This window comes from Haemaphysalis longicornis, unplaced genomic scaffold, assembly GCF_048455015.1.
Source record: "Haemaphysalis longicornis isolate Haplotype H1 unplaced genomic scaffold, Haemaphysalis longicornis Haplotype H1 scaffold_8, whole genome shotgun sequence".
Lineage (NCBI taxonomy): Eukaryota > Metazoa > Arthropoda > Arachnida > Ixodida > Ixodidae > Haemaphysalis > Haemaphysalis longicornis.
Genome location: NW_027526445.1, coordinates 53,909,226 through 53,936,626, shown reverse-complemented (window position 1 = coordinate 53,936,626; position 27,401 = coordinate 53,909,226). Strand labels below are relative to the sequence as shown.

Sequence of the window (27,401 nt, the reverse complement as noted above, 5' to 3'; positions counted from 1 at the left end):
ATGAAGAGCGTTGTTTTCTTGTGACAAAATTAAGCAAATATCGCTAACCTTGCTGCTGAGGCAAAGAACATGCTGCGAAGTGCACATAATGTGTCAAACGTGAGCACAAATTAGGAACTCGAAAGTGGAATTTATTACATAAACATTGCTCTGCCCTTCAATTAAAATACGCTTCACTACAGCACACATGCAGTGCAGAAAAGACATTCTTCCAGGCACCATACAAGCATTCTGATGTGAAACAGGGAGGCCCCAGGGCTTTTCATGTGACACCTCTAGGAGGCCTCTCATTATCCTATGAAGCTTTACATACGCAAGTCCTTTAAGGTCAGCTTCACTACTACATGTACGTTCATCGCTAGAAAGGCATTCTTCCAGAGGCGATATAAGGATTCTGGTATCGTAGTATCAAGATGCACAAAAACTCTTCTGCAGCCGAGCTCCATCCCATTTCACTGTGTCTGGCAATGAAGCTGCCCACCAATGCCCGAGAGGCGAGATGCCGGCCGAGCCATGAGTTGGGTGAGCAGAGGTGTGTCTGTCCCGTGTTGTCCTTCAAAGAAATCACGCAGAACTAAACCTTTGAAAAAGAACCAGAAGGCCACCTTCGAGGCATCCACCTGCCCCACTAGTGCCCACATCCTGGCCCCCACGCAGTGCCACTTCTGCAAGGCTCGGGGCACCCTCTACCATATCATGTGGGACTGTGACAGGAACCCTTCCCCTCCCCTCCCCCAAGCACTGCCCAGCTTGGACCCTGACTACCAGCTTTGGAAAGAGAGAGCCCAAGAAGCCGCACGGCCTCAAGGGGCCCTGCATTGACGACTCTTTTCCTGAGCTGACTGTTCCATGGAGGCGCTTCCCCCTACTGGATTTCATAAATAGCATTTTCGCATGCGGCAGGAGCGCAACACATCAAGCGTTGCAGACGGACAGGTAGAGTTCCCCCCACTGAGCTCGCATAGAAGTGCTGGGGCACTTTGAGAGCACTCACAGGATGGATAACCTTAGGATTGACAATATTTGTGCAGCAGTAACAGAACAGCCGGACACAAACTTGCTACCGATAAGGCGGGCAAAATGAAAAGAGCTTCGACCCAGAAGGATAAAATTAACACTATTTCGCACATTTATTCACGCTAAGCCTATATATATAACAGCATTCAGAGGTAGGGCCTCCGGTGGTCCCTCTTGGCGACCTCCTTGCCGTCGGTGCGGTTCAGCTGGTACAGCAGCTTCCGCTCAATCTCCTCCACGGCCGACATCGTCAGCACCAGCGTGTCGTGCTTCAGCATGCTGTACACGTTCAGCCCTGCAAAGAGTGAGGCACGACAAACCAGGTGCACTGGTTACCACCACCACAACGCCAGCAACTGGGCCTAGCTAAAGATCAGTGGTAAAAGAATTCCTCGAGCACTTTTAAAGGTGCCACGAAGACAAGATACGTTTGGTTCATTGGAGAGACTGCTCTGTCCGGATAACGACGCCAACCAATTTTACAGCAAGATTCGAGCAAACAATGGAGATCGTCAAGGGGCCCTGCAGACAAAATACAAGTTCGTTTAATGCAAAACATTTGGTGATTTGTAGTGCCCTCAGCACTTCTCCGGCAGCAAACGATGCTTTATTCGCCGAGAAATCAAACAAGTTGGGCCAAAATGTCAATTCTACCAATGCACCGCGGGTTTCGAGATCTCAGCAGTGACATATCAAGGGTGGGTTTATAAAACAAACGTTAGTATTGTGACTGAGGCTGCCACCCACAGCGAAAACATTTTCTGGCATGGTTACCACTGTCTGCACATGGTTTCGTTTTCTGACCATGCTTGTAGCTGTCTCGTTACGCCTGATAGCAACCATGCCCCATGAGATAATGTGTATGACTCGGCAGGAAGGGTCATGTAAGTGGCAGTGTCGCCTATTTATGTCACTTGGCCAGCACTGTGTTGGACAAGCCAACGTCGTTGACGGCTGTGCAGCCACTGCCAACATAGTGCGCACTGTAGGAACTAGTGCTTCTGTGTTCGCGTGTTCATTCGTAAATCCCATTGCTTAGACCGACAATCTCACTCTTAAAAAAAGGAATGTGCACAAAATTCACGTGCCAACATGGTCATTCTGCAAGCTCATAATACCTGTTCAACATGTTTAATTTGCGTTGCATTTTGTTGGCCTCGGTCAATCGCAACAAACTGCCAATATTGTCTGAGTGAAGTGAGTGGGGGCAGATGGGTCTTTCGGGCCGAAAAACGGTTAAAAAATCGTTTCCTGAAAAACGGCAATTTCAGCATCCACCGCCATTTTTCTATCAGTCTGCAAATTTCCACGGCAAAAGGCAACACATTTTGTTGTAAATAGCATTTTAAAGTGCACTCTACAGCTCGATCACGCAGAATTCGATGGTGAAACGGCGCTTTTCTTGCCATGCAAAGCTCACACTTCGCCCTCTGATATCTCGGCACCCAGGGCAGGTACAACTGTCTTTTTTTTTTTTTTGCTTTTGATACCTAGATATGTGGAGAATACAATGTTTGGAAACAATTTTCAAACAGAGGCTTTAGAAAATGACAATTGTGTTCAAGTGACACCACCTGTAAGCCATTTATGGCAGAGCGCGGAAGTAGGGAAGTTCACTGTGTTGTAAAATGACCTGTGTTCAAGTGACACCACCTGTAAGCCATTTATGGCAGAGCGCGGAAGTAGGGAAGTTCACTGTGTTGTAAAATGACCAAAAATAACAACCAAAAAAGTTCTTCCTATGTTGCATTCTTTAGTCATCTATCTGCCTAGCCACAGGGTAATCGCCATTCTGCATGGCGTGGTTATTTCGTAATTGTGACCTAAACTAATAGCAATTAATCATTATCTCAAAAAATAACTAACTTGCAAGAAATCTAATTGCTGATTGGAAATCAGCACAGAAAACTCCATAATACTGTTCAGTTTCATTAAAATTGGTTAGCAAATAAATAAAATAGCTCTAAAACCAGTCTGCCCCCTTAAAACAGGGGTGTCAGTGTTACTCGAACGAGGCAATCTTTCGGCTGAACCAAAGTTGCATTTTGTCAGCATGGCCCCTCCAAGAAAGACAGATGCAGTGGTCAAGACTCCACTGACACTTTCTGGCACTTTTTCTATAACATCACAGAATCTTGTTCGGGCAGTTGGCAGCAGTAGGGCCTCTAATTCCGTTTGGTCATGTCACTTGAATGCTAACATGTAGTTAAGGGAAGACACTGCTCTTAAAACAGCTTCCTTTAATTGTTAAGTAACTTTGTGGAACTTGTCAGCCCTGCTGCTTTTTTCACACTGATTTGAAATATGGCATTATTTTTTGAGTAAGTCGGTGCGGTGCGCGTCCAGGATAACTAAAGACAATTAGCCATTTTTGGAGGAACAATAGGCAAAACAGTGTTAGCCATACAACTGTAATCTTTATATTTTCCAACACTATGAACCCTGGTGAGTGCAATAACAGAATCTTTTTTTGATGCGCTGCTTGGAATTCATTTTACAGCTGATTAAGCTTTGGTGTTCAAAATGGGCATTTGAAATGGCTCCTCGCCACTGGTGCCACCAAGGTTTAATGAGCTGTAAAATTAGTTCTAAGCAGTGGATCAAAATGCCACTTCTCTTATTGCGCTCACCAGGGCTCATAGTATTGGAAAAAGATCAATATTACAATTCTGAGACTAACACTGTTTCGTCTACTGTTCCTCCAAAAATGACTAATTATCTCTAGTTATCTTGGGAACTAGTTGACTGACTCAAAAAGTAGTGCCATGTTTGAAGCAGCCGCCGCGGCCGGGAATCGAGCCTGCGACCTCATGCTGAGCAGTGCAATGCCTTACCGCGGCGAGTACGTGCACCCATTTCGACGGACGTGCAACTCGTGGCACACGCATCAGCCTCATTCTCATTCCATTCTGTCCGGGTGTTGGGTTGAGCGCTGCGGTTAGAGCAATTGGCTGCCTCTCTGGCGACCGGGGTTCAAATGCCCAAAAGCCCAATCTTTTTTCCCTTTACTCTGACGGCAATTCAGGCAGCATTTGTGCTGTCGCCGACGGCTACTACGGTCAGTATTCGTGCTCAATGAGGCAGCTAAGCCTTTCGCCTCAGCTAACGGGCATTTTGTAGGCTGTCTTGCAAGCTGTGCAGCACTCTCAATGCTGCAAGGTGTTGCGGATGCTTCGCTACGGTTCAATTTTGTGACCGCACTGACTGCCGATGTGCACTGACGCTGACCAGAACTGCAAACACCCACTCAGGTGTCTTGAAATGCATCGAGCCTGGCCAACAGGCAGGCCCAGTTCAGCTTGGAAAGGAACCCACTTCCATTTAACGATTCAAAACAGTACACCTCAGTGCTTCGGAATGAAGGTTTTACGCATGCCTGCTGAAGATACGGAAACCTGATGATCTGAATTTAAAGGGGCCCTGCAGCCCTTACCATCGACTACTTGGAATGTATTCTAGGGTAAAGTCAACTGTCCCAGGAATCTCCTTCCGCAAGAATTATGAAAATCCGTTCACTATCACCGAAACTACGCGCAGTAAGCAATCTCCCATAATTGTTCCCTCTCAACTCAACTGCGGACGAGACAAAAACTGTGCGCTCTCTCCCAGAGAAGGGGGGGCGGCTCGCGGCGTTCTCTTCGGTTGCCTTTCATATATCATAGGCCGGAGAGTTTTCTCCCTTTCTCCGCAATGTGGAGGGGTCCATTTCCAGTCTGGTGCCACAAAAAAGCAGGCACGGGTGCCTGCTCGCAAGTGTCTGCTCAGGCTGGGAGGGCGATTTTGAAGCAATAAACGTTTGTTGTCGAGTGGTCTGTTTGAAAGGGAGGTATTAGGCTCATCACTCAAACTTCCGTGCACACTCAAAACACAACAGAAATGCCATAACTGCGCGTACAGGTTCAGGCATAGAAGCGGTTGGTACACAGCGCCGAAGATGGCTAATAGTCACAGGAAATGCGAGAAATAAGCCGCAAAGTTGACCAATGACAGCCAATAGGACAGCCATAGACCAAATGACGTCGTTTAGGCCATGCCATGGGTGCATAATGAGGAGAACTGAAGAGAGCGCGGTTGGTTGTTCCGCATCTTTCCCGGCGATTTGCGCGCTCACCGCTTCACATGGACATGCAATATTTGGCTCAGGCATTCCTGGCAGTGTAATCTAAACGTCGCACAGGTTTACTTGCACTGCTCAACGAGTGTTGCAGGGTCCCTTTAGCTCTGTTGCAGAAATCGGAGAAAGCCGGCCGCGCACGGCAATGGTTTGCACACAAAGGACACACTTTTCATGCTGTGCAAGAGATAGGGAGAAAAGCAAGGGTTTCTTACAAGGGCCACGAAGGTGGCATTGAGGAGAACTAGACCTTGGTAAGAACCCCAGCTTCATGCCAGCTACAAAAGACAGTTTCTTGAACAAGCAAAAAATACAAGAAACATTGAAAGGCTTCCAAAATTTTGTGCTACAGTTACGTAACATCGGCAAGAAGGTCGTCATGTGGGCCAGCACAAAAACACTGCTGTCAGTGGTTTAACTGGACATTAGCATTAGAGTGACACAATTGAACAGAAACCAGAGGCCCCTCTACAATCACCCAGTCATTTTTCTTGGCAGTGGCTCAGTCAACAGCCGCCAATTCCACAAACAAGCTTCTGCGATGTCGTAGAGAGCTCAACGGACAGGGGCTAGGGAGTCCCCATTGCTTCATCTGTTCTCCTTAACAGCTAGAATATCAGCTGAGAGTTCACTATTAACGTGCCGTCTAAGTTGTCGCGATGGAGCAGTCTCTTCAATTAAGCAAAGGAGCAGTCTCTTCAATTAAGCAAACTTGTGCGTTCTCTTCACGGACCCTTTAAGACTTCAAGTTTTCGCGCTGTTCCCCGCCACAGAACAGTACCAAGTAGCCCAGCTTGCAGCACTCCTGAAGACTTGCGACTAGCACCAGACTTACGACGCTGCCACAACAGTCGTGGCCATGCGTGCATGCTTCCAACGGACCACAAAAAGATGAGCACTCACCGTAGACGGGCATTATGTTGAAGTGTTTAACCTCGTCGCAGATGATGGCAATGTTCTCTGACACGTAGTCCGTGCTGCAAGAGACAACGCATCAACCACTTAGCATGGCAGTCTCCTCCTCCTCCAAAGCACCAAGTGGGGGGCGGGAAGCTCCAAAACGCACAAGGTGAAATCATTTGACTCTCATTAGAGCTGTAAAAAGAGCACCACATTAGAGCTGTAAAAAAAAAAAGAAAGGGCATCTCCGTAGTGCTGACTATATATATTTCTGGAGTGTCTTATAGCTGAAGCGTGTCTTACAGGTGTTAGAGGTCTTAGAGGGCACCAGATTAGAGATTAAAAAAAACAGGACTTCTCTGAAGCACTTGCTTTTTTATATACCTAAAATACTGCAAATTCACAAAGGCTTTCCACAGGTCTTTGGGGACACCTTTACTGTCCAGCGAGAATACAGAACTTTGGAAGTAGCGAAAGTTCGGCTTGCGTCAAATTAGAGTTAAATATACTGGCAAAGTTATGTGCGTTAGCAATCCTAGGAACAACCATTGCCTCGTTTCTTGTTAAAGAGTGCGGTTTCGTACGCTCGTTCTGTGACCAAAGCAAACTCTTACTTTATTTCTTTGCCGGCAGATATGCAGTACCCCACTCACAATTCATAAGGGAGCAACAAATGACGATGACAGCAATAAAATTAAAATAGAGAATTTATACAAGAGAGTGGCATAACATCTTGTGTAAACTTAAAAGGAATTCACCAACCAAAAAAAAAACTAGTAAACTGTTCACTGTTTTCGAGGGTTTTTTGTTGTTGCTGTCCGAAGAACCCTCACTCTATGGTGGCTTACCTCTGAAGTCATAACACACATGGCAAACGGCAAGCAAGACAGAGAAACTAATTGAACCTTGCAAAAAAACAAACATCCGAGTTGCACAACCTTTTTTGAATGCAGAGAGACCTTTTGCATTCAAATTCCCCCAAGAAATCGCAAGACATAAAGCTTTGCATGCTGCCATGGCTGCCAAGTAGTAGGGATGGGCGAATATTCGGTATTGTCGAATATTCGATCGAATAGCTCTCTATTCGTTATTCGCTTCGATCCGAATGCGGGTATTCGATATTTTCGAATTATTCGATGCTCCCGAATCGGCAGCTAAAAGCCAAGCTTTTCGGTCAAGCTTTCCCAGAGTTACCCCAGGCTTGGCTCAAGACCCACCGAAGCGGACATTTCTATTATCAGTGCCGGCACTGCCGAGTTGCTGCCTTGCCTAGAGGTCCGACGAAGCTCTCGGCCGCCAGCACACTTAAGTTAAAAAAAAAAGGCGGCACTGAAACGACACCGCTCCGAACATAGCGGCACCAAGCCAGCAGAAGCTCCATTCGATTCAGAAGGGGTGCACGGCAACGTTGCAGAGAAAGTTCTGTGGTGCCGGTGCAGTGCAGCAGCGTGGTTCCGCGGTGCCGTGCATCACGGCTGCACCGTCAGCAGCGCCCCCTGCGTGTTCACAATCGAGCGAGGTGCAGGCATAGTCGTCTGCTAATCATCATCGCCTGTCGTCCTCTACAACTGGATGTTTACGGCCATCTGGGTTGCGTCGTACGCATCAGCGGCGACGCTAAGTTCGTCCCGCGTATCTTCGAGCTCGACGGACATTTTCACGCGGTCGCCGCAACTGCCGGTAGCCGCCTGCCAACCCGCAACGCCCCAACGCTCACGGCACCGAATCGCTGCACCTCCTCCGTAGCAGGTGCAGCGATTCTCTGCACCGCGGCGGCACCGCTGCCGCACCATGAGCAATCGAGCGACGCGGTGCAGGGAACCACTCGTGCAGCGGTGAATCAAGCGCTTTGGTGCAGCGCATCCTGCACCGTTGCAGGCGTTGCAGGGAATCGCGTCTGAATCGAATGGAGCTAGACTTGTACAGGCCGCCATTTTGAATAGGCATGCCGCCATTTTGAATAGGCTCGCACAGCGCGGCAGTACGCCGCACTAAGCGAGCCTATTCAAAATGGCGGCCAGCCACTTGCGCTTTGCTTGGCTACGGCCGAGGATACTAGTGGCTACAATACTTCTTTTTTTAGCGGAGCTTCTAGGCGGCGCTTAACTCTGCGAGTTTCTAGGCGGCGCTTAAACTTGTGAATGAGCAGCCGGCGGAAACTGCTGCACCTAGAGCATGTGGCGCAACAGGCATTTCTTCATGAAAACTTGTGAATACAGCAAAGGAAAGCTGTGTGTAAGATTTTGCAATAAATGTTCAACTGGTAATAGTTTTACACAATGCTGTGCCTACGTGAGTTCTAATTATTAGAAAAAAATGTGTACATTAGTCAGGTCACAAGTTGCTCAATTGTCTTTGTGATTTGCAATGTGTACTATTCGAACTATTCGATTCGAAATTATTCGACCAAATCACTATTCGCTTCGAATTCGCTTCGAACCTCGAAATCTATATTCGCCCATCCCTACCAAGTAGTAATGTTTGGCATCGAGCTCATACTGCAGCCAACAAGAATTCCCTTTTATGTCTATAAACGTGCCATGAACTGTGGTGTCTCCGCCTGGAGAAGTAAACACTGCTGATATTGAAGAAGGCTGTCGGTGTTGGAATAACGATGGTATTCCATGGTTCGTACAAATGGGCGCAAAAACTAGACTGGGACCGCGTAAGGACACGACACAAGTGTGCTAAACTTGACAGAAAGAGCACTTGCGTCGAGTCCTTTCAAGGTTTTTGTCTATTTGTTGTGCTCAACCGTACGAACCGTGGAACAACAACCGGGCCAAACAATCACATTACCAAATCAAATAGGAATCTTCAGTGCCTACCTCAACAGGGGTTCACAGAATTAATGGAACTGAATGGACCTCTCCCGGGGTACGTCACGCGGCGGCCGTGACGTCACGGCGAGCGCACGTGCTGGGTGTGGCCGGGAGGGTGGTTGGCAAAACATTCGGACCCGCGCGCGGCGCGTATGCAGTGAGGCTGCATTAGACGCGCGCAAAAGTGGAGTTTGTGTTTATGTGTTCGGTTTTCTGATGCCGGTGGGTTGCTGTGCTCTCGGCTAAGCAAATCGTGCGAGCAAAATCAGCGGCAACAGGCTTTGCCGCGTCCCCAAACAGGTAAATTCGGCAGGTATTGTGGATGCGCGCAATGCGCCGAAGAGGCTAGCAGCCCAAGCAGCGACATCGTCCGCTCTTGCTCATAGCAACGTTTCTCATTCTCGAACTTCTGCTGTTCTTCAAAGCGCAGTCATATCGTCTACATTAGCAGTCCGCGCTGATTACTGCCATGAAATGATGCTGTTTATTAACCATCTGCTATCATGTAGTACCAGCAGAAATAGTACCGGGGGTTGGGGTCAGATGGAAACTTTCTTGCTGGGAAATATTGTCATGTTTTGATGAGATAGAGTACTGTATTAAAAATACAATGAATGCCTGACCTGCTATAGCTACGCGAAATAAATGTTTCGAAGAAGTATCCGCGATACCCGCCTGCCGCCAAATCGACCACGACAAGTTTGGTTGTATGGGGAGATCTGTTCAAGACGAACGAAATTCATTGCTTGTAAATGCAATAAAGTTTTACCTTGATCAATAATATTATGCCTTGAGGACGCGGCAAAACTGACATGCTTGCCGTGCTCACATGCATGTAGCATCATGCCTTCGGCGTGAGATGGGCCGCTCACGCGTCTCGAAAAAACTCGATATCTGTTGGCCCTAAGCGAACGGACTCAGTGAATGTATTCTTTTGTTGCGGCCTCCCGACGCCGGCGAATTCAGCGGGTGTACACGGACACTAACTTTAACTATCATGAAATAACGAGTACGGATAATTATTTCAGTGCCGCTGTCGCAAGCTATACGCACTAACAATATGTGGCTGCTATGTTACTCTCACAATGGCGATGAGCCGTTTCGCGATTTTACTGGGGAAAAATGTAACAAAGCAATCGGTCACCTACGTAGAGCACGACATCATCGCGATAATTTTATTTGAATAATTTTTGGTTTTTGCTCTTTATATTTTTGTTTTGTTGCTGCTAATTTTACTTCTTAATCTTTTCATGTTTTGCCTTCTTTTTAATCTTTTCATGCTTTACCTTTCCTTTCCCCCCTCGACATGAAATCGTTCGTAAGCCACTGTATCCGGGCGACGCAGAGATACCAAGAACAGGGAGCGTATACGCTGCCTGAGGCACCGCGCTCAGCTTAAGCGGACCTCGAAAACAGCAATGAATGAGCTTTCCTTGGTATGTGTCCTAACATAAAGCATCATGAATGAGCTTTCCTTGGTATGTGTCCTAACATAAAGCATCATAACAAAACATTCTTGGAACGCGTCGCAAACGCACCAATCTTCAGAATAACTCGTTAATGCTGTCACGCATTGATTATCCGAAAGCGTCACTCGTCATATACGAAAGTGTTGCGGAGGTTGTTGGTGCAGAAAGCTACATGGAGGTGCGACGTCCGCAGCTAGGATAGCTAGACCCCAGCCTGTAATGTAGGCGGCCAGCGACGGCCCGAACCATCGGCACATCGTTCTTTTCGGGCACCGCGCGGCTAGGCCGGGCCGGCGGCGCAGGCGCGTTCTGCCAACCGAAGCCGCATTTCGCCGCCGCCAGCAGGCGCCACCCGTCGCGCACGTGCGCTTCGTGACGTCACGGTGTTTACATACAGGGAGAGGTCCATTCTCAACTGCATGGCACATTTTTATCAGGTCTGAGTCATTGGTTCATTTCAATGTCATTTGTACTTACGAAGAAAGGTGTTCATCGTCAAATTAACCCCTCTGCTCAGGTAACAGTACACTTGTTTTTCATTTTCTTGTACACTTCCGTTGTCCTAACGAAAAGCTAACACACCAATACCTGCGTTCTGCCACAACTACTAATAGTGTGCACATAGTGTGCACATAGTGTGCGCATAGTGTGTGGAGCTTGCAGCAAAGCCAACCTCCATCGGCATCGCTTATTTTCACTTCGCTCTCTGGTTTTCCATTTATGGACCCATTCCCTCTGCAGTGTCTTGCAGAGGCATAGACGTGCAAATAGCCGGATAAACGGTACAATGGCGATGCACGTCCGCTTCACAAGGTGGGTACAGAGCGAGAGAGAGAGAGAGAAACAACAGAGAGACTCACTTGTCTACGAAAAGCACCGAAGGCCCCCACAACCTTTCGTCGACCAGTTTCTCCAGGAACTGAAAAATAGAAACACGAGGCACAGAAAACGTTCAACCGCCGAAAGCTTTCGTGCGCCAGAGCTCTGGTCTCTACGAAAAATATTCTGCTGCTCTTAAAACCAAGGGCACTCCACGGGCTGGGGCCCCCCAAAACAAACTGACCCATTACTCGCACTGCTTGGATTACACGGCAGTCTCTGGGAGCACCCAACTGTGCCGTACCTTTTTTTCTCTTTTTCTTGCACTATTTGCAGCAACCCAGTCCACTTACAAATGACAAACAAGCGGTGTCGGGGCCCTTTCCCGTAGGGCTTCCGGTTTTCTGCCGCAAAAGATGTCACGAAAATGTGGAACGCCTTTCGCTATCCCGACCGCTTTTAATGCGAGAGCGATGAAAGACCCATTCAGTGAAAACGCCGGCGTCAGCATCGAAAACAGCTCTTCCTCTGGAAATGGCTAATTATTTCTAATTATCCTGGACACTCACTGACTTACTCAAAAAATAATGCCATATTTGAAAACGGCGGGAAAAGCGACAAGACTGACAAGTTTCACAGAGTTTCCTTAGAAATTAAAGGAAATTGTTTTAAGACAAATGTCCAGTCTGCCGATACATTCAGCTCTATGGGAGGCCTACCGGTGGCCAGGAAAATCCACGTTACAACCGGTCCCGCACCATAAGCGGTTACGGTAAAAATGGTCTACACTTGGAAATTATCCACAGTTTTTAAATGCCATGAGTCAACTCGGTTGCAAATCAGCAGTTGTAAGGTTTCTTTGAATGTTCGAAAGTTATGGGCATTTTCACACCCCCACTTAGAATGGACAGCTGCGCTTCCTGCCAAACACATGCTAAATGCAGTTAGAGAAGCCCATCTGCTTCAACAAAGCAAGGCCCCACGAAACCTTTATGATCCAGGCCACAAACAATCGCGAGCCGCCTAATTGAAACAAAGCACAAAGCCAATTGAGCTATGCACATCGCTAACGGTTTCAGACTTCTTTACTCAGCTGAGCTTGGCTGGTAGAACGCAGTTAAGAAGAAGGCTACTAACTAACAACAAGAAAACGAGGCAACTATGCGATGCGATTGTGGTTACCCTTCAAAAAAGCCTCCCCTAGCTTCCAGCAGCTCCCCATTCTTTCCACCTTCCCCCAAAAAGAAATATCTCCAAGCCAAGATACATGAAAAAAAAAAAAAAGAAGGTTCAAACTGCGGCACTGCTCACCTTGGAGTCGTGTGTGGGGAGGTCCAGGCTGTCGACGATCTTCAGGTCATCCTGGAAAAGTGGGCAGGTACGTTTCAAGAGGAGCACATCGCACGAAAATTCCACGGTCAGGCGAATGCGGTGGTGTGAAGGTACAAGCGCCATTTGAGGCAGCCGTGGCAATAATAAAAGGATTGGGTGATATCCACTTCGACATCATGATATTTGGTTAGGAAGTAATGCATCGGTTGTTCCGTTTGCTGTGGCTATCTGTGGTCACCATATCTGAGCTCAATGAAGAGCTTTTGAAACGCTCTCTTGCCAATGGGCTTTTCTGGAGAGGTCTGGTTCCATTGCGGCGTACTAAAGGGAAGACAAAGTGTTGAACTACATTCTCCAACTCTTCACGTTTAGCCTCCCAAAAGAGAGCTTGAGAGGGGGAATCAAAAGCTGCCAGAGTTCTGGCAACGTGGGTTCCACACAAATCATTTGAACCTAAAAAAAAAAATGATGTGCACGTTTCTTTTCAGTTTTCGGGAGTGTGGAAATTCAAAAAAAAAAAAAAGAAGAAAAGAAAGAAAGAAAACGCGAGGTACAGTAGAATCTCGATTATACAAATCCCGCGGGACCACGAAAAATATTCAAATCATCAGAAATTTGTATGAACCAACGCAGACCAGAAAATTCAGCACTAAAAAACATTTTCATTTCTTTCGTTTACTGCTTTCACATGAAGAATTTCGCGATGTTTCTCTGCCTTTAATAACCTCTATGTCGCCGAGCAGTCGTTTCTGGACTTAGTCTCCTCACTCGCAGTGCCCAAGCTCCTACACGCCGCAAAAATCAAGGCGTGAACTGTATGGCGCGTTTTGGTCTGCAGCGGAAGTTACGAATGTTTGAAGTTTGGGACTGGAAGGCAAAACCGGTTTTCCTGTTTCCCACATTACAAGCCCGGACTTCAAACGGTTGTAACTTCTGTTGCAGACCAGATAGAACGATAGTGTTAGTCTTATTGCACTCCTTGATTAGCGCACAGTTCGCTGCTACCTTGGTCAGCTGCATCACTCCAGCAGTTGTTTTTTTTTACAAAAGCTGTCAAAAAATCAAACATAAAAATCCAAATAAACTTGAATGTATTCATTTTACGCAAAAACAAATTTTATATCTACAATCACAATTAAAAAATACATATGTCCTCCAACTTTCATCATAACAACTGTAAAAATAAAGTTCTTGATAAAAGATCCATGTGTTCCCTTGAGTTTTCCAGACCACACTAAACAAGAAAAAAAAAGGAGAAAGAACAGCTGAAACTGCACTAACACACCCCCTGCTTCCCACAAAACTGTAGGCATAGGGAGTGTGGGTCAAACAGAAAAACGGCTGTCTCGGATTAGTGCCGGCACCGCACACACCAGGATCCACCCAAGCCCAAGCAGAGCTTACACCGTTTCTGCTCCACATAGCTAAACCCAGTAGAAGACAGCAAATCCAACCGGAGTGGCAGGGTGGAAGGGCTCTGACTTTTTTTATGTCACAAATTAAATCGACTCGCCCAGTTAGAGGAAGTTCTCACAGGAGCAGAGAATTAAGAGTACGCCGACAAAGCCCATCACTGCACGGAGAAGACAACTGCTTACCTGTGCGAACTTGATGGACAGCGCAGTGGTGAGTCCCTGAACGCGCCTGAAGAAGGGCAGCATGTAGTAGAATGTGCGGGGTCCACGGGGCCCATGGGCAACGCCGCCTGCGAGCGCAGAAGGCCCGCAAGTTTAATCTTCCTTCAAAACAACTCTCAAGCGCTGAGCGTCGATCACACTTTCCCCTTTGCTCATTTGTCCACCTGCTTGAAGACTCACTGTGAAGCACCAGTAAGCCAATCACACTAAAGGGCCAATTTTTTTAAAAAGACGCTGATGTTACTACTCTTGTACTCTTGTCAAGAAATGATGAAGGTGTTGGCATCTTTCACGCAACACCACAGTAATACCCCTGTCACACAACAGATCTAACGACGTTTAGAGCAAATGTCATTCGCTCTAAATGTCATTAATTCGGTGCTACACGAGAATACCGAATGACATTTAGTGGCTAACTGAGGTTCAGGAGCTCATTCAGCAGCCGAATGAGTAGCCTCGACAGCAGGGACGCGTTAATAGAGAAGAAAGTGCAGTAACAAACCAAAGAATACTGTTGTGAAAACTGTTAGCAAACTTATATTTTCCCCTTAATGTTGTTTTTCGAATAAAGAAAGACTAACAAGTACCAACAAAAACGAAAATCTCGCCCCCCCAATACACGGGCGACCCTAATACACATTTTTTCCGGACTTGTCTCGGCTTGTGATGTCTACTGATGTCAACTAAACCGGTTATCTTTATTTTTATTTTTTAAAAATTTTCATTTGTTATACTTTAAAAAATATTACGTATGAAAACATTCCAGATACACTCGAAATATAATTTTGTGGTTTTGCGAGCTTGCTAATCAACACCGCAATCACTACCAAATGGACGCAGCCAATGACATTTGTTTCGCCATGTAGACCCGCACGGCCAAACCGAATGTCACCAACAGCTAATGTCATTCACTTTGAATGGCATTAGATTTGCCATGTGACAGGGGTATAAGCTGTTCCAGCAATAATGAAGTCGAAGAAACAAATTCCCCACACCATTATCCTAAGCGTTTATGGCATCAAGGAACAGCTCTTGACCTACGGCGATGTATGAGGAATGGCTCTCCAACGGCAATACTCCACACGGTGCATCTCAAAACAGCAGTTTGTCTAGGCCTCGCTGTTATGTGCTTATTTGGTCAGCCGTTCCACCAAATCTTGATTGCTGCCCATCCTAGTTTATGTGCCAGTCCATGTAATCATGTAATCACACACATGTCGTGCTCAGTCAGCTGAACTTGACCTACGAGAACAGCGCACAACTGGAATGCAGAAGTCCCGAACTTTACAGCCGACACTGCAGGCTAAGTGGGTTAGGCTGCGGTGGTTCAGCCTTGGCAGGCTAACGTCCCTGTTAGACAGGCACTTGCAACAGCCGTTAACGCAAACAGCAGCTGAGTGCCGGTAACAACCGTGGGAACTGAACGGTGGTGGCTGTGCTCACACGGCCCTTCCCATGTTCAGCTCTGTTGGATGATTTATCACGTGACTGTTGAAATTTTACCTTGCAAACTCCAAAAATTTGTTCTCTAATTATTTTCCACGCTGCATGCTGCACAGCGCACTTCTTTTACTGTTCGCAACAATGTTTTGTAACCGTAACGGGGAACCTCATTTAGCCGATCCAATCCCATCTGTGGCGTTACAAATGCCTGCATTTGTGGTGGTTTTGGCGTGCTGAAGCGTCCCATTTCACGATTCATCGCTTGTACCAACCACAGCACCACTGTCCTGCCGCAAGGTAATCAGCAAATGCTTCAGCGACGCTGATTGATTGATTGTGGGGATTAACGCGCCGACGCAACGCAGGCGATGAGGCGCGCCGTAGTGGAGGGCTCCGGATTCATTTTGACCACCTGGGGATCTTTCACGTGCACCGAAATCTCATGCACATGGCGTTTTTGCTTTTAGCCTCCATCAGAAAAGTGGCCACCGCGACCGGGAATCGAACCTGCGACTTCGTGCGCTTCAGCGACGCTGTCAACACGCAGCATTCATGCGGCAGTGCACTCGTCCGCAGCAAAGACACTTTGTTGTGGGGGCAGCCATCCTGCTAATCCAACGACGCAACTTGCGGAAACAGCGGTGGAACAGAGACCAGCGATTTCAGCTAGCATTGATTGCCGTCAGGTTTCCAACAGCCCTCGCCCTGCCACCTAACTCTGCCTAATGTCTGCTAAGGGTCACTGCCATTTTATTTAATGGCCGTTGAAGTGCCCATGAAACGGTATTTAACTTGGGTTATCCGGGCCAACTGGGTTCCTTAGTTGCAAAATCGAGTTGAAATGGGGTGTGGCTCCCGATAGGCAACATTGCACTGACTCAAAAAACGAGAGATCTTATAGGGACGATAAAGACACAATACAACCTGGATCAATTTTGAAAGAACTAGGCTTCAATAACCCACTCAGCTTCACCGCAGTCATAAAAGACATGTTGCAAGTGAAAAACGAAAGAAATTTGGGGTAAAAAACATGAAGTTTCATGCCACATAATATCAGCAATCATGCAATAGAGGGAACAATTATTAATGTGCTTGTTGCAGACCAGCATTCAAGTTGCACAAACAAACGGGACTAGGACCCCACCAAAATTTGCACAGTTCTGTTTCTGGGCGGTAGCTATGGTCAGCAGCCACCAATTACACAAACAAGCTTCGATGACATCACAAGGACCCGACAAGAAAGCGGGTGATCTGTTTTCTTTCATATCTCGATTATTTGTGCGAAATTTGCGATGAAGCTGGTGTCATTGTTATCGGGACGAAGCAGCCACCTGAATGAACCACACTTGTACTACTTCGTCATCACAGCCCCCTTTCAAGACTAGCAGCGCTTTTTTCAATCCGGAGGGAAGCCATAGCCGAGCCAAGCCCCCAGCATTGGCCGGGAGCATAGAGCTTCATACTAAAATATACTAGAGGGAAATCTGTCGCTGCAGTCGCGGGCCGCCGTGGGCGGCGCCATTGGCGCTAGCGACGTTCCTCGCCTACTTGGCTTAGCTAGCCATATGGCTTCTTTTTGTCTCGAAGCCAAAATCAACGAAACAAGGTAACGTTTTTTTTCTTGTTCATCGTTCCTGAAGCTTCTACATAATCACTGACGAATTAATTTTTTTGGAGGTTCAATTTTATGGTAACAAAACAAATTTGATGAACATTCCGCAGTACTATTGTTGCTTTTTGTAGCCAGGGTCGACTTTTCAGCCTGTTCGTGAGCCATGCCAAGGACAAGCGGAACGTGCCTGCCCGATACATGATGGAATGCTCGCTGAAGCGCGGCTCCCCTAGACAGTGGCACCAGATTTCCCTCTAGTGAATATTAGCATGAAACTCTATGGCCGAAAGGCCCCCAGTGGCCGGGTAGACCCACCCCCTTTCCAGAGCGGCGACCGGATGCTGCCGTGCCTTGCCCGGCCAGTGCCCTTCTGCGGCCAGGGCTTGCGACCGCCACCGCTGCGCTCCGCACGTGTCTCCGTGGTCGTCCAGTCCTGCGACAGAAGAAGCGCAAACTCACCAAAGCGACGGGGAAGCTAGTTTTTTGGTCCAATATCTCACATCACCCAAGGTTTTAAAGTTAAGCTTCATATTACAGTCGAGTCAACTTATAACAATATCGTTAATAACAATATACTGGACATAACGGTGAACAGCTACAGTATGGTACTGTCCATTTTTCTATGCTTTCTATGGCAAAATAAATCGCTTATTACCATAGGTCGGCAAAACAGAAAGAACTCACTCAAACCCAATCACAATTTTTTTTTTCATCTACACGTACTCAAACTCCGACTCAAAAAGCTCGTCTGTTCTCGACATCACTCGTACTCACTCATCACATACTCATTTGTAATCGTACTCATGAGTACTCAACTCATCTGTACTCCAGTAAAATTGATAGTTGGGCTAGTTGGTTTTGATTCATCGTAAGAAGACAAGACACACACGACGGTGCTGTGTGTGTCGTCGTCGTGTGTGTCTTCTCTTCTGTGTCCCGTTTTAAGCGCTCCTTACGATGAATCATCTGTACTCACGAGTATTCATACTCAATCTGTACTCATGAGTACAGATTGAGTACTCAGGAGTACTCAATCTGTACAGCCTTTACTCTTGCAAAGGGGCCCCTGACCCTTGTCCATCTGGCGGGGCCCCCGGCCATCATGCGGCGTTGCGCCATTGGAGGGGGTGAAAGAGTCTGGCGGCATGTCCTGCCACAGGCGGTTGCAAGTTGAGTGTCCATCGTGGCTGTGGAAGGCACCACGTGCATTCGCGTGCCTTGGTGGCGCCAAGCATGCACCTTCCGGTTAAAAAGGTACAAGCGACTCCCCGGCCTGGCGTTCGGCCCTGGTGTGGGACTACAACGCTCGGGAAGTTACCCGGCTTGCACGAGAAATCGCCCCTATGGAAAGGGGCGGCTGCAAAAACGCGGGATTTCTTTTTTTTTTTTTTTTTATGACAGTTGTCCTGCCATGGCGGCCGCCTCAGTGTTCAGTTTGTCGAAGCCGAAACTGACACAAATAAACGAGGCTGTAAGTACCGTACTTACCCGATTCTAACGCGCACCCGATTTTCCTGGCAAAAGACCAAAAAATTTTGCACCTCCGATTGTAACGCGCACGAAACTTTGTGACCCAGACAAATGAATGTGGGAGCAATTAGACGATTTATTTCCCGAAGTAATCTCACTCATCTCACTCCTGGTCGCTTTCCACTGACCACAACATCTCGTCCTTGGTGCCGTCAAGAGCGTTCGCGATGCCACACTTCTGAACGAACCATGGTCGATGGGGTCGTGGCCCACGCCTCGCACGCCCATCCCGCGAGCTTCTCCAGAGGCGTACGCTTCAGCCGACCGCTCGTTTTGAACGCGTGAGAGCCGCTGCTGCCATTGCTGTTATCAAGTACGCAAGTGAAATGATATGACGATTTGTGTGAACGCCGATAGAAAAGACTAGGCGCTTATGCTTCCTGCGTTCGAAAAATTGTTGCTCAACGCTTTGGCGCCATCTTGAGATGGGGATGGCGATAGGTGGGACGAAATTTTCGCTGTTTCGGCAGTTTCGGTTTCGTATCCGATTCTAACGCGCATGCGATTTTTCGGCCTATTTTTCCGGAAAAAAGGTGCGCGTTAGAATCAGGTAATTACGGTAACTATTTACGCTCCAATCAACCATTCAATGAGCCATTCTATAATTACTGACCTGGTAGGCACAAATAGCAGCAAAGGAAACGCAACATAAAAATTTCGTGTCAGTACTTCAGGCACATTCCCACTTGTGACTCAGCACATCGCGCAGCGTCGTAAAGCGATGAGCCGGCCATCACTTTTCCTTGCTTTGCGACAGTGGAGTCGCCTGCTCTCGGACCAAATTTTCTCTGGTCACGCGACGACATCACAAAACAAGATGGCAAACCATGGCTGCAGAGTGGGCTGATGTAGCCGGAAACGAAACGTTTGTTTACACCCAGCAGCGGTACCGTGATGGGGACAAGCCAGTGCTTGGGTTGCAGGGCCAGCATGCAACTTCCTGTGCACTTCAGTTCTTTTGTCAGCGCCTTCAGCGCACACATGTACGAATCAACAAACACCACGGGACTCATCAGTGCGGAGAAACATGTTTGAATTGTAAAAGCAAGTAATCTTTGGGTTAGCTAGATGCATAGAGGGGCAGTAGGTTCACTTGCATCCGTTTCATACCTCTGTTGGCAAGTTCAGAGGCATCACAACTTGTGCGTCTCCGAAAAGAAATGAAGCTTGCGGACGGGAATGCGAGTCTTGTGGCGCGAGAGCAAACCTGTCTGTTTCTTCCTGCAATATTATGTAGGACAGAGCCTGCTTGAGTTAGCTATCGTCGGCTCCTCCCGCAACACACAATGCAGCGTTCCAGGTTAGTAGCATATGCTCTAGAGTGATTCTTAACTGTTCTTGTCGCGCTAGTGTAACATATTTTTCTTTGAGTTCAAATAGTAGAAGCACCAAGGAGGACGCATGGGTTGGGTAACAGCTTTGCTAAATGCAGTCGCATCATCCCTCGTTGCAACTGTGAACACTGCCTCATTGCGCAACATGCATTGCGCACCGTCATGCGATGTGTCCGAGTCCCAAGCGAGAACGTGCCTCTAAGCTGACAAGACTACTTGGTACGTGATTGCACTCAGAGTCCACTATGCCTCTGTACCAACCTGGTGCCTTTCTTGCTTCTAGATTACCCAATGGAAACAGCGTTAGGTGTTTGCATGCTTGAATCACTGTGACAAAATCGGAGAGGAAAATTCATTTTTCAGATGAAGGGAAGTTCACTTTCCGAAACGATCGTAAGTGGTAAACCCCATTTTTATAGTTTCTAAGGCGAAGCTTTAAAGGAGCCATGAAGAGAAAACAAAAGTTTGTTTTATTCGAAAGATTAGGTGTTTCATAGTACCCCGAGCGCTTTCCCGGAAGCAAATGATGCTTTATTCACTGATAAATAAGGCAATTTAAGCCAAAATTTTAAATCTCCCGCTAAAATTGAACATTCCGTGACGTGTACAATGGCGTCATAGAGCCGGTCCATGAAACAGATACTCAGTATGTCGACTCCATATAGCACCCACACGCGGGAGTCGATCGAGACGGCGGCCATTTTAAAAATACTAGTAAAACCTAGTGCACCCGCAGCCCTAGTCATGGAATCGCCTGATCCGGAGAACAAAACTCTCGCCGAGGAGCTCGGGCTTGCATTTAACAACCTCACACCACAATAACGCTCAATGCTTCTAAGTGCACGAGCGGCAAGAGTTGTGGGATACGCGGTGGACGGGAAAGCGACCATTCCGCGATAGCCACAACAGACGAACGCCCAGCCGTCGGCACCGCTGCCTCGTCAGCCCCGTCGCGACGGACGAATATAGACTGGTACGTATGTGCCGTATTTTGATTACGGTTAATAATAGTTCAATTTCAGTAGCAGTATCACTTATGCCAGTTGGCCGGTGTCGTGTATGGAAAGCCGTTCGCGCGAGCTCTCTGCTTCGACCAGAAAGATACGAGCGTCAATGCGCGGTGTTTACGGCATTTTTTTCCCCAAGGTCAGAGCGATTTGACGAAGTCGGCAACGAGCGCCAGCATGTTCCAGGAGTGAGCTAACGTAAGGGTCCCTGCCGTAACTGAACAAACTGAAGTTTTCAGTGGTTGTAAACTGGAAACGAGCTCGTAACGACAGCAGCAAACCAACACCATACGAAACTTACGCGACGACTGGCACTATCTCGTCGCTTCTTGCTGTTCCTTACTCCCCTCGTTTCTATTTTTACCTTTGCTGGTTGGCGATATGACGGCCAACCTCCTGTGAAGGGATTACGATACGAAGCAAGGTCGCGGCTGTGCGTGCTGGAACGGTTCGTTGGCCCCGAAGAGCCTCGAACCCGAAAATTCGTCTGCGCGACGGCGAGATGTCGAGCTCGGCCGGCGCGCTAGTTTCGTACGCATTGGCGCACACGCTTGCGAGTTCGTTCGGACCTTCAACCGTTTACTCCACCGTTCTTTGTCATAAAAAGAATGTGCAGTATGTTTCACGGGCATTTAGCTCGCTATGCAAGCTGTAAGCCCTGCCTAACATGCGTTTGCTTTTGCCGGCCTCCGCCAATCGCAGAGCTTAGCCCATGTGACGGCATAGGTTCTGTTGCGGGAAATGAGCTGGTGGGTCGCATGACCATTCCCGTTTTTCCTAATTATGTAGCTTATTTGAGCGAAGTTTGCGTTATAAGTGGTGTCGTTATGGTTCTAACGAGGCAATCTTTCGAATGAACCAAACTTGTGTTTTCTCTTCATGGCTCCTTTAAGTGTCCTCACTGATGCCATTGTACGCCAATACGCCCTGCAGGAATGATGAATGATGAACGATGAATGATTGTGGGTGAATTGAAAGGAAAAAACGCTTCCTGTGGCCAGAATCGAACCCGAGTCCCCCACATTATGAAACCGTATTCTGTCCAACTGCTCCCTTTCGACATGGTCGCAGTGGTTCGGAAAACTCAGACGACAACAAAAGAATCCGTCACGAGAAGAATGGCGTTGCTCTGCATGCCCTTGAGGTTTACGAAGTTAGGCCTAACGTCACATCGCTAGGCCTAACACCTCAAACTGGCAACCAATCAAAAAATTGCTCACTGCACGCCAAGCAGCAGGTACCGATTTGCGCATACACCCGAAACCCAAACATTATGCCTATAGAGTGCACACCCGAATAGTGCTGTCGGTGTTCCAGAAAAGTGGTGCGAACCTCCAGGGCAGCACATACTCGCCGTGTGGGATTGGCCAACCAGAGAATCCATCACGAGAAAGCTTCCCGTTCAACCATCGTCGTCGTTAGGTGGAGGGGTGCATCATTTTTTTCACGTGTCTCATTTTACTGATCCATTTTTTATGCGCTCTTTGCGAGTTTCCATTGTTTCTAGGGTATATATTATATAGGGAGTGAGAGAAAGAGACGTACCACTTTCTGGTAGTTCAGCTGCCAGTTTACATTCCAGTGGAGGGTGTCAATCCTGCAATGTAAGAGATCAGAGGTGAAATCTCGGCAACACAAAGGGAGGTCTTAAGGCCCCTCTGAAAAGCACAATGTCAGTGCCACTTTGCTTTAAACTGGAACCAGGTGAGCCACAAAGCGACCACAAAACACAATCACTGAACCCAAGAGGGCAATTGGAATATCCTTTGAAGAACAGCTCAAACGAAGGCAGACAAGAATGAACCAGCTGTTCTCTTTTTACCGTATTTACTCGCATAATGATCGCACCCCCGAAGTTCGTCGCCAAAATACAACTTTTTTTTTATTTCCCGCGCAATGTTCGCACCCTGAACTTGCCGCAGCCATATGTCGTATGTGTGTTAAGTCTAGCTGCCGATAGCTGTGCTTACCTATGTTTAGTCCTCTTTCAAAGCGAACATGGCTATGTTATTGCCACAAACTTTCTGATATTAGCGATATCGGCAAGCATGAGTTCATTATTGGTGGGGAGGAAACTCTCACTAAATGCACATAATGCACTCACGACAAAAAAAAAAAGTGTCTTAGAGCGTCTTAGAGAAAGTCTTAGAGAAAGTTTAAGAGTGCCTGATATCCCGCACTGCGACAGCAGCAGCCACTTATTGGTAGACCTGTTCTCACCTTGCAGCAAACTCGTTCCAGCGCGTTCCGTAATTCATGAAAACACTGTATTTTGCATCACTTTGCAGCGCGGCTGGCGGTGGTCCTTAGAGTTTTTATGTTTTTATTTATCATGCTTATTATGGTCATAAAACCTGTCGTAAAAATTCTGACCTGCAACTTGCTTGCGTTTTCTGGGCTGAAACTTTTTTCGCGAAAAGTTTACCTCACGTAATGAACGCGCCACTAAATTTGCATCACATTTTTGAAAAAAAAAAAAAAAAACCCTGCAATCATTACACGAGTAAATACGGTACTCGAGCGGCTGTTTGTGCAAGACGTAGCAAATGTTCCAGGAACTTTAACATGCCCTCTTAATTCGTAGTGCAATGATGATCGTGTGGCCACTGCCAAACTTACAGCAGGGCTAAATTTTTTTATTAGAATGTAAGGCCAAGGAGGCAGAAACTCGCCCGACACGACTGCTAAATTTGTCATTTGTGATGTGGTAGGCACTTGGTCTGTCTTCGGATTATCACAAGTGGTGGCGCCCACAACTGTGGCTACCTGCATCTGTTCGTCATAGCTGCCAGTGTCATGTCACCACTCGCCAAGCCACACAGGTGAAGTGATGTTACGAGTTCCTTCCAAACAACGGAGACACTCGGCCATGCAGCCATCTTTCTCTTCCTGCCGATACCCATTTTTCGCATGTTGCTTCCTGAGCTGCTCCATTGAAGCGATAAAGGGGATAAAATTAAGATACGCTCCACGCGATGCACGACTGTTTGTAGTTCAAGCAGGGCACTTTTGCGAGCAAAAGAAGCGAACTTCAAAGTAAAACCAACCCCTAAAATCGGTATCAGTACCCATTTAAGAAATGCCTCATTCTATCCAATCACTAGCAGCTTCATTAATTGGGCAAAGGATAAGGGAAACAATTTATATAGTGCTCCAGAGGTAGTCACAAGTTTACAATTGAAATTCACATGAAACATGGAGCATAATTACCTCAGCTACGTGAATTACTAATCGTGTTCTACAGAGCCACGCTTCAGAGCTGTAGCGGATGTAAGACGCCTATTCCACGCAGCGCTTGGACGGTTCAGATTACCAGGGCGCGGGATGTAGCATGACTTGTTGGGTTCCAAGCGCGCACTAATGAGCCATTGGGGAACAAGGGTTTTGCCATTTCGCTCCACTTAATAAACAGTTGGATCCCAGTAACTGATGGGTATGCACGCATTCTCCGTCCCTCATCAAACGACGAGACAACCACAATGCATCATGCTTACTTTACAGCCACCTGTAGAAGATGCTTCTGCAAGGGAGGTAACACATGCTGTGTAACAAGTAAATAACAGAGAACTCTTGAGCTCATCTATGTTGCTGTGTGCCTGTGTTGCAACATTGTTTCATCCAAGCACAAAATCTTCCTCGCTTGGTTGTCAGTATCAGCGAATAATTGATTGTGGGGTTTAGCACACCAAAACTACGCAGGCTATGAGGCACGTCGTGGTGAAGGGCTTCAGATTAATTTCGAGCACCTGGGGATTTTGAATCTTGGAACACACAGGCGTTTTTGCCCTTCGACTCCACCAGAAAAGCAGCCGCCAAGCGAAGAGAAAGCAACTTTTACTGCACAACGAATGCCACAGAAATCTGCGAAAAGGACAGAATTCTTTCACTCAAACCAAAAAGCGATTCACCTTCAGCATACCTCAAAATGGACAGCAAAGGAGACTACTTACAGAATTTCAGCGCTATTTTTTTTTATTTGGCCATTCTCGCACATTCTCTAGTGGGTAACAGACAGCAAACTGTTTAGTCAGTCACTGCAGGGTTCACTGCAAAGCACCTCAGTGCACACTCGCACCTGCAGCGCACGATTAATGTTTCCTTTACAGCCAGGCATGGAAAATTCACAGGGCTTGTTTCACTTTTTATAAGTACTAACAAGCTCCTGAGCACTTCAGTGTTGCATCGTAAGCATCAGGCTTCGGGCTACACTGATTTTGCAAGCTTAGCGGTGGCTCTTCCGTCATGAGGACTTTATTGCAACTGACCCCTAGTTTCAACTCGATGCAACTAATTGCAATTGGCAGCGTAAGTCGACGTCGTAATCATTTACTGCGCTTGCACATAAAGTGCATTAAGAATAGAATAACACAGGCGGGAAAAACGGTCCCACCTGGGAAACACGCCGAAGACCTTCGGGTGCAGCGGCATGAGGCCCAGCTTCTCCGACTCGACCGTGTCCAAGTTCTCAACCCAGGCCTCGCGGTTCGGCGTGAACTTGGACGGATACGGGAGCTCCCGCGTCGTGATCAGCGGCAGCGGTGGCCTCACCGGAACGAGGGGGGCTGAAACAGGGTCGACACCGAGTTGACAGGCACCGGCGCGTCCACAGGCTCTTTGAAACAACACTCACGACCGAAAACATTGCTGCGAGTCGTATCTTAACAGATCACTGGCCTCAAATGCGGTGAAAGTCGACGCTAACGTTACGTCCACATGCTCTCGTCAGCTTCGCAACTGCCGAAGGGAGATGATCCCGTGGGTTTGAGCCAACGTTTTTAGATTAGGTTGGTTTGAGCTAATCTTGCTTTTTACCGAACCAACCGAACTGTTTCCGCTTACCGCCACAGCCACTGTGAAAGATGACTTCTGGGCGTGACTTTCGTGAAAGTAAAGCTGATTTCGGCGAAAGCGAGCACTCCAGAGGCAATTGACGCGCTTTGGCGCCGCCGGATATCTTACCTGTAGTGTCGGCTACCGGAGGCGGGTCGACCCCTGGTCCGGACACAATGCTCTGGCTGCATAGTCTTTGGCAAGTGACAACCGGGCTGCCAGAAACCTGAAAGGCGAGACGAGCGAGGCGAAGTTCAAGGGAGTTCTTGGCCGCCCCGAAGTCAGGACTGGCGGCAACACAGAAAAATAAGGTGGTAGATAATGTGGTAATAAATAAACGTATGTTTGCAAGGTATACTGGAGTATTAGCGGCGACGTAGCGCCCGTCGTTAAAAGGTAAACTTGCCTTAAACAACCGGAGAAATCCCAGTGCTGACCGCATGGTAGCGGCCATGACACACCTTGTGGATCGTCTCGGATTGTCTTCATGTCGTCTGCGGTGTTTAGAGACCCAGTTTCTTTATTTGCACGGTTACACCATTTTAATCAAGGCTGGCGCTTTTGTTCCCTCACAGCTTTAGTAAATACTGCTGTCAGTAAAACGCAAAAGCCACCCCTTTACACACCGTGTGAAACTGCCCAGTTATATGGCACATTAGTAGTAGTAGTAGTAGTCATAGTTACTCTGGCTCTGGCAGTAGTAAACGTTATTCACAACAAAGGGTAAAAGAGGAGATTTTCCCATAGGAAAAAATAGTTATATTTATTTTATGATTAAATAGGCAGGGGTCGTCGTTGCTGCCGGCGTCAAGAAAAAAATAGACCAAAGTGCCACCTTCGCGCAAAGTTTAAGCGCGAACGGAGCGGGCTCTCACAGGGAAAAATTTAGTGTTCCATTTATCGATGTAACACACCCTGGTAATTTACTCCAGTGAAGCCAATACATTGTAAAATGTCTTACAGCGTCTAGTTCAGTAAAACTTTATCGTGGTTGGAGGGGGGGTTAAAGGGAAAAAATTGCGTTGAGTGTTATATCCAAGGCTCTAAAAGCTTCTGCTTTGGCCCAGCTAGGCCCTGTCGATCAGCTGGCGCTGGTATTCTAAGGACTCGCCATGCTTCGCCTGCGGCCAGAGTTGCCTCCCATGTTTGAAGTGAATGAGGTGTCAGCGAGAACTGCTGGAAAGAGCCAAGCTAGGGGCTTTCGCCTCTGGAGTCCGGGCAACGAGCAGACGCCTCCGAAATTCCAGTTGGCCGTACTGGTCCGAGCGGGGATCAGTCTTAATCTCATTATCGTTATCTTTTCCAACCTGTATGTAGCGTGTTAGCTGGCGCACGCAACTTTGGCGACACAAACGTCCCGGTAAATTGCTCCTGCAAAATACAGGTTTTTGATTAGAGGCGTCTTTTTCGCGCCGGAGCTGCATGCCGCCGAATGTCGATCGCCGTAATCAAGACTGAGAGGGATTATAAGCAGGTGTATCGCATGCACTGCTAAAACGTTTTGTGGTAATTTAGAACAGAATTGTTTGCTTTGC

General features: G+C 47.5%; 1 protein-coding gene across 1 annotated transcript; it reads right to left on the bottom strand.

The window, feature by feature from the left end:
- Positions 1 to 1,104: 1,104 nt before the first annotated feature.
- Mrpl4 (mitochondrial ribosomal protein L4) lies at positions 1,105 to 26,414 on the bottom strand. Its single transcript, XM_077682031.1, has 10 exons — positions 26,273 to 26,414; positions 25,996 to 26,092; positions 25,427 to 25,598; positions 22,582 to 22,633; positions 17,481 to 17,598; positions 14,072 to 14,178; positions 12,453 to 12,503; positions 11,183 to 11,241; positions 6,035 to 6,108; positions 1,105 to 1,312 (listed from the first exon to the last, which is right to left on the bottom strand). Exons 1-10 carry the CDS (start codon positions 26,318 to 26,320, stop codon positions 1,164 to 1,166), a joined length of 927 nt encoding a protein of 308 aa, XP_077538157.1. The 5' UTR covers positions 26,321 to 26,414; the 3' UTR covers positions 1,105 to 1,163.
- Positions 26,415 to 27,401: the final 987 nt, after the last annotated feature.

What these genes read in the sequence shown, in the direction of transcription:
- Mrpl4 (XM_077682031.1), bottom strand. Translation starts at nt 26,320, where the DNA reads ATGGCCGCTACCATGCGGTCAGCACTGGGATTTCTCCGGTTGTTTAAG. An exon ending in GATTTCTCCGGTTGTTTAAG is followed by an intron (nt 26,093 to 26,272) that starts GCAAGTTTACCT and finishes CTCGCCTTTCAG; the next exon opens with GTTTCTGGCAGCCCGGTTGT. An exon ending in GTCTTCGGCGTGTTTCCCAG is followed by an intron (nt 22,634 to 25,426) that starts GTGGGACCGTTT and finishes CTTACATTGCAG; the next exon opens with GATTGACACCCTCCACTGGA.